This window comes from Triturus cristatus, chromosome 1_2, assembly GCF_964204655.1.
Source record: "Triturus cristatus chromosome 1_2, aTriCri1.1, whole genome shotgun sequence".
Taxonomy (NCBI): domain Eukaryota; kingdom Metazoa; phylum Chordata; class Amphibia; order Caudata; family Salamandridae; genus Triturus; species Triturus cristatus.
In genome coordinates, this window is record NC_140580.1 from 779,704,923 (window position 1) to 779,718,348 (window position 13,426).

The 13,426-nt window shown below is 36.0% G+C and overlaps 1 protein-coding gene across 1 annotated transcript in view; it reads right to left on the bottom strand.

The window, feature by feature from the left end:
• ARID5B (AT-rich interaction domain 5B) overlaps window positions 1-13,426 on the bottom strand; it is a 503,692-nt gene that overhangs the window by 265,354 nt on the left and 224,912 nt on the right. Inside the window, exon 4 of the mRNA XM_085608788.1 lies at window positions 1,671-1,901. Within this exon, the coding sequence (XP_085464914.1) occupies window positions 1,671-1,901 (231 nt within the window). The remainder of the gene's footprint in view (window positions 1-1,670; window positions 1,902-13,426) is intronic.

Below are 13,426 nucleotides of genomic sequence, written 5' to 3' on the forward strand. Positions count from 1 at the left end.
AACTCCTTTATTGTGATTGTAGACTTGAAACATCTGGGTGGATGTTCCTAACAACAAACTAGTGCAGAATTTTGTGCGAGATCGCGCCACTTTAGACAAACAGTAAACATTTAAAGAGCCAATGCTCTCTAAAACCTACATATGAGACAACGTTTCAATCTGGTAGAGTCATTATACTTAACTTATTTTGATTTCTACACTATCCCAATGAAGAATAAAAAATGCTTATGGGGCAACAATCTGTTCTTCATTAAATAACAAATGTATTTATCATCTAGATACAATTTTCGCAGCAATTAGAGATTTACCTTACCTTGGTTGTGCCAAGAGTTTGGTGGTCTCTATGCCAAAATCTGGTTAAGAGTTTTGTACAAGACATTGACATGACTTCAGAACATCACGGTGGTCTCAATACACCAACATCTTACATCAGTTCTGAAGTTGGTGAGGGGGCAGAATAAGTAAGGGAAATGACTCATTAAAACATATGCTTTGAATTACTGGAAGCTAGAATAGAAATTATCAAGCCTCTAATTAATGGTCTAAAACCCACAGAATTCCAAGTTGATCTCAAGAAAGAAAGTGTCTTAAAATGAGAGCTAAGCCACAAAGAATTGACATTTAAAGATCATTAATGGTTGCCTGAAGTAGAATGTAAATATTTTAAAGGTTGGTTGCACTTATGTTGAAAACAGCAACATTATATTCATTGATATTAAATGATTTCCTCCGAACTTTGAACTTCACTGCCTTAGCCAAAAGAAAGGAGACAGCAGCAAGTTTTGAGCATAATACCACCTGGAAGCTTTTTACCTGCACGATGAAGTAAGAATGGTGCTCCAGGTATAGGAATACAGGTATCACTTGTTTTAGTATGGGATAACAATCAAAGAAGACAAACTGACTTTCAAACCCCTTGAACCTATCTACAGTCCTAGATACGGACAACCAGACCATCTAACTGCTTAATTTTCAAAGGTAATAACAGAAGTCATTTTGATTTCTTACTGAAAGAAAGAAACACATTTAATAGGATGGGCCGTGCAATTTGTAAAGAGGACTAAGCCAGAGAGGTCATTTTTCATGCATGCACCAATCGCTGCACTAGCTGTCACTTGGCGTGAAGGTACAGTTTAAGTTTAAGTTTTAATTTATGGTTCACAAAGTTTCAACAGGTAACAGGCAAGAGTAACTCACTTGTAGAATCCAGACAAACGTTCATACAAGAAAGTGAAAATCAAAAGACATGGTGCTCCTAGAAACAAATAATGTAGCACCACAGTAATGTAATATAATCATCTTATGTTGTCCATAAGTCTCAGAAAATTTGAATAAAACATCTTTCCTGGTAACTGTAGCAATATATTGACTGAAGCAACTTGGCAAAAGTTGCAAAGTGCTTAGAGATGGTGTTACAAAGTTTGATTGCAATATTTACATCAATTCTTACACTCAATCTGTCAATAGAGAAATTGTAACAAAGTCATACATTGCATATAGGCTACAGTGTTTTAAACAAAGAAATATGCAAAGTGTTTCTTAGCAGCGTACATTTCTATGTATACTTATAAATTAAACGTTGAGAATACACACAGAAATGACTTGCATCTTAAACTAAAATAATTAAAAATGTATTATTTTTGTGCAGCTTTTGCATACTAATAACTTACCAAACTCGTCACATATACTCTCATTTTCAATTAAACTTGGATGGTCAAAGGTATTCCGACAGTAGAAAATGTGTGTATTCTTGTTGATCACTGCAATACCTCCAAGAGCTAAAACGAACTGATCCACCAGCAACGAAGATGATTTTGATTGAATGCGCTTCAACACTGAGCGATATCGACAGTACTGTGGATAACTCAGGACTACCACTTTTACATCATCTTCATTCTCACCTATAAAGAATCCAAAACAAATGTATTACAATACTGTAGATTTGCTTGTTTTGCATTCAACAGTCTAATGGAAATGTTCAATTCAAGACTAAGAGCATTTTTACATCTTTTTCGAAGTTAACATGCAGATATCATGCCACTGAAAGAACAGTACCTCCTACATTAAAAAAATAATCGCAGAAAATAACATAAAAATATACCAATCAACCAATAATACATAACTATATTTGAAAGTTTCATCTGTTCCAGACATATAACTCCTCTCATTGCTTGCACCTCATCCAGACTAGGACATCCAACCCTTACCCGAAGCTTAGCTCCACCAAAACAGAATTCCTTTGCCAAGAACGAACAAAAGCTAGTTCAGCCCTGGGTCAAGGACATAAGCCTGGTCGTATTGAACCCTAACATTCACCAAATGCCAAGTCAAATCCCCAAAACATTGTCAAGAAAACCAAGATTGCCTTTTATGAGATTTTTCTACTAAAGAAATCAGAACTTCAATTCCTTGCATTCTGGCACCTGAATGGTGAAATACCCTCCTCGAAAGCCTCCCAGACTCCACACTGCCTCCCCTTACAGGCATCATATGGACAGTGAATGATCACATGGCCCTCATCCTACTAGAACTCCACTAGTTCCCCTTTCTGGCCCAAACCATAACCAAAACTAGCCACATCATCTACATAGCCATCAAGACCAGCACTGATATCTGTCTGGCTGTCAAGCTCACTATCTCTGGTGGCTCTGAGCACACCTGCAGCCACTCTGGAGACGCAAAAAAGAAATCGGAAAAAGAAAAAAACAATAACCATGTTATCTCCATCTATGCACTCAGGAGTTAGAAACATCCCCATATCAATCAGGATTGTCCTGACACTGCTCCAATTTAGAAAAGTGCTGAAAATGCATCTATTTAATGCAATGAACAAAACAAGCAGTGGCTCTCTACTTATTTTTACATAGGTATAATTAGATTTTCCACAATGTATCTATTTCATGAATCAAAAATATTCAGAGAGATTTTCTTAGATCATACATTTATTTTATGTTTCTATGTCATATAGAGTTTAAAACACAGTCAGTGTATCCAATTGAAAATATACATATTCACATATATTTATATTGGGCTCCTTGATCTTACCACAATCATCTAAAAACCATACCTATAAATCAATGCACCCAACCACATTCATACAGCCCCATTCAATCTACTCTCTAAAAACAGTACCTTATTGACATTTTATCAATTCATTACTCATTCATATTTTTATCACTAGGTGCAGACAGAATCCAATTATTAATTTGTTGTAGTGCTTTCTAATCCACTGAGTAAACAGTAATATGTTACTTCTTATTAACTGCATAAATAAAAGAGGCTATGAAGCACGTTTCAGTGAGAAAATAATCAGATCTTATTGTGCCACCTTCCTCAGGGCGCGGAAACGTATATGTGAGTGGTGACAGAAGTCATCCAAGCCAAAGGGAAGACGTTTGAGGGGCCCATTTTCAAATGGAATAATGTTATAGGGGTATAGATAATAACTTCTTGAAATGAATATACACACTCAAATGGGGAAAAGTATTCCCGCCTTAGGGTTATTATATCCAGGTCAGAGTTTCCAATCTATAGTTAACCCCTAGGGATTTTACGGATAGAGAGATGTATTACTCTGCACAATGTATACCAAAGTGCAGGGGAAGCGTGTCTCTTCAAGATCAAAGAGAGCGGTCTATATTTAATTTTCCTTTTTTGCTACATATGTTGTAGGTCCTGTTATGCCAAGCAAAAGGTTATAATTCAATTTGATCAAAGCCATATAGACCACATCTGTTTAATGAACACAACATCACAAGGTAGTCACAGTCTAATTTCACATTTAGAAACCATTTACCTCTGCAATCACACTTTGACTGCATCTTTGCCTTTGACGCTGAGTGGCAGCCTGCTACCTTCCAGGTAGGTTCCCACTAAACAAGTGCCTTATATATGTGCATATATACCAAATTGGTCATATAACCAGAGTTAACAGTAGGCAAAAATAAACCATGTCTGGAGCATGAGGTTTGCGACTTTGCGCCCATAATCAAGAATTTCAAAAGTGATTATTCAATTCGTTGTTTTGAATTCCAAAAACATTGAAGCCAATTTACTTAGCCAATGATTTAGAAAAGTAAACTATGCAATGCCTCCTTAAAATCTACATATGAGCATAGTCAATGATTGTCTTCAGTTTCATGTCATTTACCATATTATGGCGGTGTAAGGTGTTTTTGCCTCACTATACATGAATTTATGTCGTACTCACATTAAATACTTACAACTACACTTTGCACCCTATAGTGCATTGTCTATATACTCACACATCAATATTGGAAAACTGAGAATGCTCAACTTTATTTTTAAATGAAAATGAGAATTTCCTGAAAAATGTAAATGTTTTAATTTAAAAGCACTCTTTGTGACACTTCCTGATAACACTTAATGAAATGGCATACTTTACTCTTCTTTCTGGACCAGCTATGCTTTGGCCATTAGAATGAAATTAGGGTGCATAAATAACTGAAGAACGTGCATGACTCAGTCTTAATACCCACTGAAGGCCTCACTTAGTCCAATGATAAAGTGAAAGAACTAGCAGGTGAAAATTGTATTGAGGCTGGTGATATTTTTTTTATATCAAAGTGTATTTTCTATGAACAATTATCTTTCTACAGAAACCTCAATCCACACTTCAAAATGTTATTTAAAACATCAATTCATTCATCAAAGCATTCAAATAATTATAATATCACAATTAAATCAATATAGTCCATATATAAACGGAAAACTGTAAGTAAAGAAGGATAAAACACATAGCATTATGAATTTTACATAACTAAGCATATGTCTAGGAAATCCCCCCAGACATAAGCCAATTTGCCTATATGACATTTAGACCTAAAATCTCTCCATAGCAGCAAATTGAATCATAACTGGAACTCAAAAATAAATATTTAAAAGCTTTTTATTTTCTTTAGCTTATGGGAAAACGAAATGTAAAACTTGAGGGACTGCACCCCAGCTGCAATCAGAGAAGTGCTAAAAAGTGCTAAAATGGACAGGCATGTACTTTGTGCGTGTTTCCACACATACTCAACCTCTAAATGGCATCATAAGTTACTTTGTGGGAAAATCTATCGGGTTTTCACTGAAGGTCTATGGTAACTACTATACACTTCCTTGGTGACCCCCAGTCAGCAGTTGTGGGAAAGTAAATGAAGCCAGCCTTGCATATAACGTGCAAACTCAATCATATTTAAGAATTGTGAACAGTGAAAGTGTGTGCACATTATGAATTTTTCCAGGCGTAAGCCTGTTAAAACTAGTGGGAATATGACACTCTGCACTCAAGGGCCTATACAGGTTAACAGTTTGTGTGCCTTTTTCATATGATATAACAATACAATTAATGTTAACTATTCAAAAATATGAAAAATGTTTTAATACGACCTTCAACATGACCTTCATCATGTGCTTAGGTTAGGTTTAACATTGCAAAGGTTATTTTACTAAAAACATAAAAGATTGATTCAAATTTCAAAAGTAATTTGATAGTTATATTAGCATAGATTATTAATTGTCAAATGTGACACTTTATATGATAACAGTAGTGCATCAATGAAGCAGTAGATAAAGTGATAACAGTTAGTCAGATTGAGCTCATTCTAATAGGATTAGTGGATTGGTTCCAAGCATTAAGCACTATCCTGTTTTCATTTGTTGCTTTTTTAATGCATTCTTGTTCAGCAAATAAAATCCTTCTGGAAACTACCTGCCATTATGTGCTTACAAATTTGCTCTCTATTTTTCCGATTATAAATAAACATTAGTATAAATTCCATTATCATTGTTCATAATATATGGGAATACATGAATGATCCTTTGACACAGTAAAGGCTCAATTAGGTCTAATTGCATAATATTCTAAATATTCTAATACAGTGTCTCCTTATAGATCATCAAAGTATGTTCTAAAATGAGAACACGTTTAATCATAAAAGAATATTCTATAACGTTTACACTAATAGGCATCTTAACCATGTTCTCTAAAATGATAATAACCACACATTATCTGGGAGTAACAGACATGGCAGACACAAATTCTGACTCCATTCATAAGACTAACAATTTACATGCAAATAAGCAAACCAAAAAATAGCGAAAATGGATTTGGTAACATACCCATTATCTTGTAAATTCGAGCATACAGAGAATTAAAAAAGTGTTTCACATTACATTTTATTTAATCTCTTCTACCAATAGCATCTTTTCAAATACTTCCAGCTTGCTCATTAGCTGTAACAATTCTTTAATTCTCAACTTTGGAAAGAAGTTACAGTTCTATAGAATATTCAGTTTCACAAGAACAAGGGGTTTATTTATACATACATATGTGACCCTTTCCAAATGAGAAATGGCTATGTCATTTCACAACAAAAGTAGAGGATTTAGAAAACAAAAACCCAAGAGCAATGTGGTATACCCCCAGTATATAGCATCCGGTGCACTGTCTGACCAATACATCCCCAGACCACTACAGGGATGTGGAATTCCTATAGCCCGATGCCCAAGACATATTGTTTGGGGTCAAGGGCATCAAGTGTTCATGTGTATTTTTTCCTAGGGACAAGTAGTCCCAACCCCCTGCAGCACAAACCCTTTGGCTGCCAGTTTGCAGTACCACATTATGCTTCAGTGAAGGGCACTGTCTGCAGTTAAGGTAATATTTTTGTCCATATGTTAATGCTGTTCCAACTTGTATTTATAGTTCATTAATTGAAAGCTTTTATTATTAGGGTGAGCGCTCTACGTAAATGTTGTAAGCTCCGACTGCACTACGGACAATGGTTTCAGAATAAAAATGTGTACACAGGTTTTCAAAGTTTAGCAATATGAGGATATGTATAATGTTCCCAGAATGCTCTCTGATTTGAAGCAAATATTTGCAGAAGCTTGAAAGCAAAATTGATTATTCTTTGCTTTCAAAATAAAATGTTGATTAAAAAATAAAAGCAGGCAAAAAAACATTTTGCGAAACTACTATAAAGTTTCAGGTACCATTTCTTTGCAGCATAATTTAGCAACATGTGTTGAGGCATGCTAGTATTTCCCAAAAATATCCATAATGGAAAATCAGTGTAACCAATTTCAATAAGATTATGGGAAACAAAGATAAACAAGCCTTGGCAAAGCCAGTAGGTCTGAAATAGGTGGTCAGCTTTTTAGTTTTGTCAATGCGTGACTTGCTTTGACATGGTTTTTGTAAAACCTCATTGGTGTGGGTGCTGCTGGACCCTCACCATTATAACAAACATTGACAAAAGCAAAAATAATTTTTGGTCTCAAAAAGCACTCACTGCCACAGTAGTTGCTGGCCCTGAACAAAACTACTTTGTGTGTTGATATGTTCCTTGTGAAACAGCAGAATGCTCCCATTCACAGTAAAGCCAGCCGATACAGAGAGAGAGAGAACATTTTAATAAACGCAAAAGGTTATGGTCAACGCCAGACCAAATTGGGGTCCAATTATTGAAGAAAGTCTGAAAAGTGCACCAATGGTATATGTCCTTGCATCAAGTGCGGGTATGCGGCTTTCGTGAATACCCATGAATCCACAGAAGTAGGACAAGAAATAGTACTCCAAGAAAATATTTGTGAACTGCATTTTAGCATGAGCCTATATGCATGTGTAGATTTGCTCATGCGAAAATCTGAGTGTTTGCAAGTTCACTTTCCCTCCAACCACTTTTTTCCCCAACTCTGGAAGAAGGTTTACGTCTGCCATTGTCAGGAGTAAGTTTCCAACATTCCTCAGTATGGGAAAAGACTAGAGAAGAGTTGTTGAAAACCCTTAAAACATGCAATTTAGTAGGTTTGCACAGACTCAAAAGGGCATTCTAACCCTGGAACCATTGCTTACCACTACCTTCAGCCCCAGTATGTAGATCTGTGGAAATGTGGCAACATAAGGGGATTGCAAGTATTCTAACACTACTATGGTATGAGCCCTGGCATAATCAGAGAGGCTACATCAGAGCTCTTATATAATGAGATTACTGCCATAATTTGTTGCCGCACTACATGGCACCAAAGGGACAAGTGGATTTTGTTACAGGACAAGTAGATTTATGAAGCAACCTGCCCCATGGACAAGTAGATATTTTATTAAATTCCACACCCCTGCCACTACAACCCTGCATCAATTTAGATAAGTGAAATTATTTTATATTTGGGTCTAGGTTTTTAATAAAAATAAAACTAATTTACATTTGATTAAATAATTTTAGGGTCAGGGATTTTACTGAAACGTGAATAAAAATATTTTAAATATAATATTTAAAATAAAATAAGCAGGATAAATAATAATATTAATGATAGTTAGATACATGTGATAAAACCTAACATCAAATTAAAGGAAAAACACTTTGGAGACCAGATTATGACAGAAAATATTGTTGAATTTATATATTAAATTAAAAGAGCTGTAAAGTGTTTATTAATGTCAATTAATTACAAATGCAATACATAGATTAAAGAAATGTGGATTTTATAGGGAAAACAATAATTGTAACTCAAATAAAGAAAATAGGTTATGGTTGTAAAATAGATGGAATATATTTTCAACTGATCGCAAGTATTTACATTCTGAAAGGTTAAATCAAATTAAAATAACAAACTATTAGTAACTGAACTATATTTACTGGTTATAGCTAGGTAAAGCTCTATAATTTTAAAGAATGCACAAAAATGGAAAGTGCTACATTTACAATGAAGAAAAAATAATTAGGTATTGTAAACAAGTGATATAAAAAATGGGTGAGGACAGGTTCGATGTGGTGACCAATCAGAACAAGGAAGTGGTCAATGACATAAAGGTAGGGTAAGGTAATGGTGGGTCAATCTATAACATACATCCATCAAAATGAAATTATGTACATGTTCCAAACTCTTTAGTAAAATTTAACAACTACATGAATAACAATTGTGTGTGTCCTTAGAAGACTATTTGAGTTCATATATATGGTTTGCTGCATTAGGCCGGATCTCAAGTCAAGCAGCTTCCGAAAGTTTCATTGAAGTATACTCATCCTAATTTCTTCAACAAGTTCAAATTCTATGCTTCGTTTGCTCCACAAATCACAAGCTGTTTTGAACTGCACCTAGAACGGCCTTGTGAGCATGAAGAACACATGTGACTTTCCTTTATGTTTTAGGAACTGTAATAAACAAATGAAAACCTTCCTTTCTAAGTGATAATAATTTGTCTTTCAGCTAGTCCTGCACCATAACATCGATGATCCTGTATTCTACTGGAAGATCACAAATCATTTCTAAATATTGAAATACTCCATCCCATACAGCTTATACATGAAATAATGCTCTCATCCACCCATGTGGTAACTAGAATGTTTTAAAATTAAACAGGATAGACTAATTATTCAAAATTGTCATGTCTGTTTACTTACATTCCTCAAGACCCAGCCCCTTTAGAGCTTCCTCTCATTCATAACAAACAGCTCAAATAATTGCCATATTTTTCTTATTGAATTCACTACAGATCAATGGGCAAATCAAATATATATGTATTGCTTTGCTTTGGCATTCATCACTTCTTCCTGGAAAGAGCCTCATATACACAATGGTAGCTGCTGAGGAACATAATCCAGTTGATAAGGTTAAAGGTCAAAGTTATTACTGCCATCCACATCCCAGGATTTTAAAATCTGATGAGATAACTTTAAGGTCCCTTAATGCTTTATTTGCTAGATTATGGTAAATATGTACATTGACATTTTGGTATTTTGTTTATGTACAAAAAGCTGAGTAGGAAGATACTTTTATTTAAAGTGTCTGACTAAACGAACTCATCTTGAAATTTAAATTGTTAATGTTAAATATTTCTCGTTATTTTTATTTGAAATACAATTAACTATCATTGATCTATCTATTTAAATGTATAACATTCTAGGGTCTGTCATAACCCCTTCCCTGCGGGGGTAATTCCCCCACGGTGCGGGGGGGGGGTCCGCGGCACCGCTGTGCTCGTAACTAGCTCAGCTCGTCATAACTCACAGTGGAGCTCGTCACGCCCCGCCCACTGATTAATTCTCCCGCACAGGCGGGGAATTTATCGCGCGTGGGTGGGCGGCGGCTGTTAGGACGAGCTCAGCTCGTCATGAGCACAGCTCCACTGTGACTCATGACGAGCTCAGCTCGTCATAAGCATGGAAGTAGTTGAGGAAAACCAATACTTCTGCTTTAATTTCAGTATTTTTCTACTTTATTTATTCAATAATGTGTTAGAGAACACTACAATATAAAAAATAATTCCAATATTTACATCTTTAAAAAATGAAATTATGATAATAATGTACTGCTTTGGAATTATATAATAAGGCCAAAGCTGCACTTACTATTTATAGATACCATTTTAGGTAAAAGGCCAAATTAATCAAATCAATGTTGAGTCTTTAAGTAAAATGTAAATAATATCTTACTATGGATATGGGCACATAGTGCAATGCTTATCCCAAGAGCGACAGCTCTTTTTGTTCAAATGTTTTGTTGCCATAACAAACCCGGAGCATTTTAAAAAAAGATGTAAAATGAAATCAGGATCAAAATGTACACATGATTAAAACAACATGCTACATTCCATTTCAGCTTTTGGTTTCATTAATATCCAAATAGCCTGAAGCATATATAAAATAATTTACCTAGTACCTCAATTGATGTTTAGCTTCTACTAAAGGCTCTGTGATGAAATATAAAAATAACGAAGAGATAATGAGCAATCATTCCTATTTCTCTTTACTAAACAAAAAATGCAAGAAATAACTTGGGTTAAAAGTACAAGGGTCTTCACTTTCATATGATGCAACACAATAACATTACAAAGGACAGGCACCAGAAAAGACCAACTCAACTTCAGAAAAGCCTTTTCTGCACCTATATGCAAGGCTAACCAGCTAAATATATTGAATGAATAACAATTCTAATGTTGGTAACTCTGTGACATCCTTACAAAAGAAAGCCAGTGAGAAACTAATAGGAAAAAAGGACACAACAGAAAGAACAAGTTAAGGGACAGCAGTCCACAAATAAATACAAAAACTGATTCACAATATGTAAACAGATAGGGTCACTTAAATCTACCAATCATTCAGGTCTACAACGTCTTTCTAGAGCTATTTAAGAATCACATCTTCTTCAACGTTAAAATAATTCTATTTGTTTGAACCACGCTAAGTAGTTCTGCAATACAAGTTTCTTTTTTTGAAGTGTGTCACTGTTTACTGATTTTGCAAGGGGTCCTCATTCACAAAACTATGTGTGTTGTGTGCATGTGTTGTGTGTGTGTGTGTGTGTGTAGATTTCAGGGAGAAATGGCTTTTTTCATGAGTGCAAAATGACTTTTGTAATTTGCAAACTTCAGTTTCACACTGGTAAACATACTTACTCACAGATAGGTAGGAATCCATTTGACTAAAACCCCTTCTGTTGGGAGGGATTGGGTGTTCCGAGAGGAAATGCCCTAAAAGTATCTTAACACCTATAAATAAACATATTTGTGCGTAATTTCGAACCGGTTACTGACCATCTTCCCACCTTAAAGAGGGTCATTGATCTACTCATCCCAAAGGGAGTAAATCCTTTTCTGAGGTGGAAAATGAACACTCCCCAAAACTGGTAGGAGGAAAGTAAGAGGTTTTCTGAATGGGGGAAATGCTTTTCCAAAGAGATTAATTAAAACAATTATCAGGTATGTTAGCACTTGCTGTCTTTATACATTGGAAAATGCATTTGTCTATTTTGACAAGTGTAAAATAAATTTACAAAACTTGCTGAAGCTCTTGCTTGGAAATGTTCAATTGGAGCACATTTCTAGGCGTAACTTAGACAGTTCTGTGAATTCCAAACAGTCAAAAATCTGCACACATTCAAAGGCACCTGTGGGTGATTTCTAACCATTTTCTAGAATCAGCCTCCTGGAGTTGATTGCTATATATGGCCACATTCTGGGCTGCCCTTTAATCGCACCACGTTTCTGGATAGTTTTAGCTCATTCCCATAAGAATTCCTTGGCAACAACCACCTCAGAGAGTGAACTACATCTTACCAAATGTGTGCATTTTGGAATAGAAATGACTGCACCGTAGAATTCCAATGCGATACCTCTACTGTTGAGTTAGTTTGGAAACAAGATGTCTTTTGAGCTTGCCTTTTCTTTCTTTTTTCTTTTCTCTTATTTCTCTCTATTTAGTGGTGGTGTATACGATTGGCGAGTGGAAGGTGAGGTGAGTGTGTGGGGGTCTTTTTAGGGCTGGCACGTTCATCGACAGCAAAGGGGTTGAGAAGGGTGGGTTTGCTGAGTAGGTTTACAGCGACAATCCTAGCTAAAGTTAGAGTGATTGTGGTGAGGGGGAATTGAGCCAGAATGATCAATGGTCACTTTATGATTCAATGTTTTCTTTTGTAGATTGGAAGTTTGGATTGGTGCATTTGATAATGACGATACAGGAGTTTGCTAATGGATAGGCTAACATGTATGTGCTGCAATGTTTCTGGCTTGAATTCACCTAACAAACGCAGTATAGTCGGGGATGAGATTAAAATTTATAGGGAGCAACTACTATCTTTAACCGAGACCTACCTTACCTTTAACGACCATTTTCTTTTAAAGAATCTTGGGTATAATACTACTGTATGGACTGCTTAACCCCTTCCATGCTGCGCAGATTCCGCCGCTGTGCTGACGGAATCTTGCGCGGGCGTGGCCATGACGGAACGGTTCCGTCATGAGCACAGCTCAACCGTGGCTCATGACGGAACCGTTCCGTCATGAGCACCGAAGGGGTTAATCTGTTTCTATATGATAGGTTGCTATTCTGGTCGCTAAGAAACTTGAGCTTAAGATACTAAAAACCACAGCGGACCCAAGGGGTAGGTGGGCAATTGCCCATTTATTAATATATGGCCAGAAGCATGTGCTCTGCACAGTGTATGGGCCGAATGAAGATGAGCCTGAAATACTCAATATGCTGTGTTTTGAATTACTGGAAAGGTTGAGGGAGTTACTTGTAATGGGTGATTTTAATTGTGTTATGGACTATAATATCGATTCCACAAATCATTCTGCCTCTACCGCATGGTAAAAATAAGGACTTCCATTCTTGAATTAGCCCGCCTTCATGGGCAGCGAGATGTAAGGAGGGCACCATATCCGGCCAAAGTAGGTTATACATTTCTTTTTTTTTTAATCGCTGCATAGTCATTACTCTAGGATGGACATGGTTTTTGCTAGTGGGCGTTTGATTCAGGAGGCAGGTATGGAAGTTTGCCTCAAGATCACTTCTAATCACAATCCCATATTGATGTTTTTTAACCCATATTCAGCTAGGGAAGAGCGGCGTCAGTTCTCCTTCCCTCGCTACCTATTATCATATCTCAATTACTGCAAACATATGTGTAGTTTACTGTA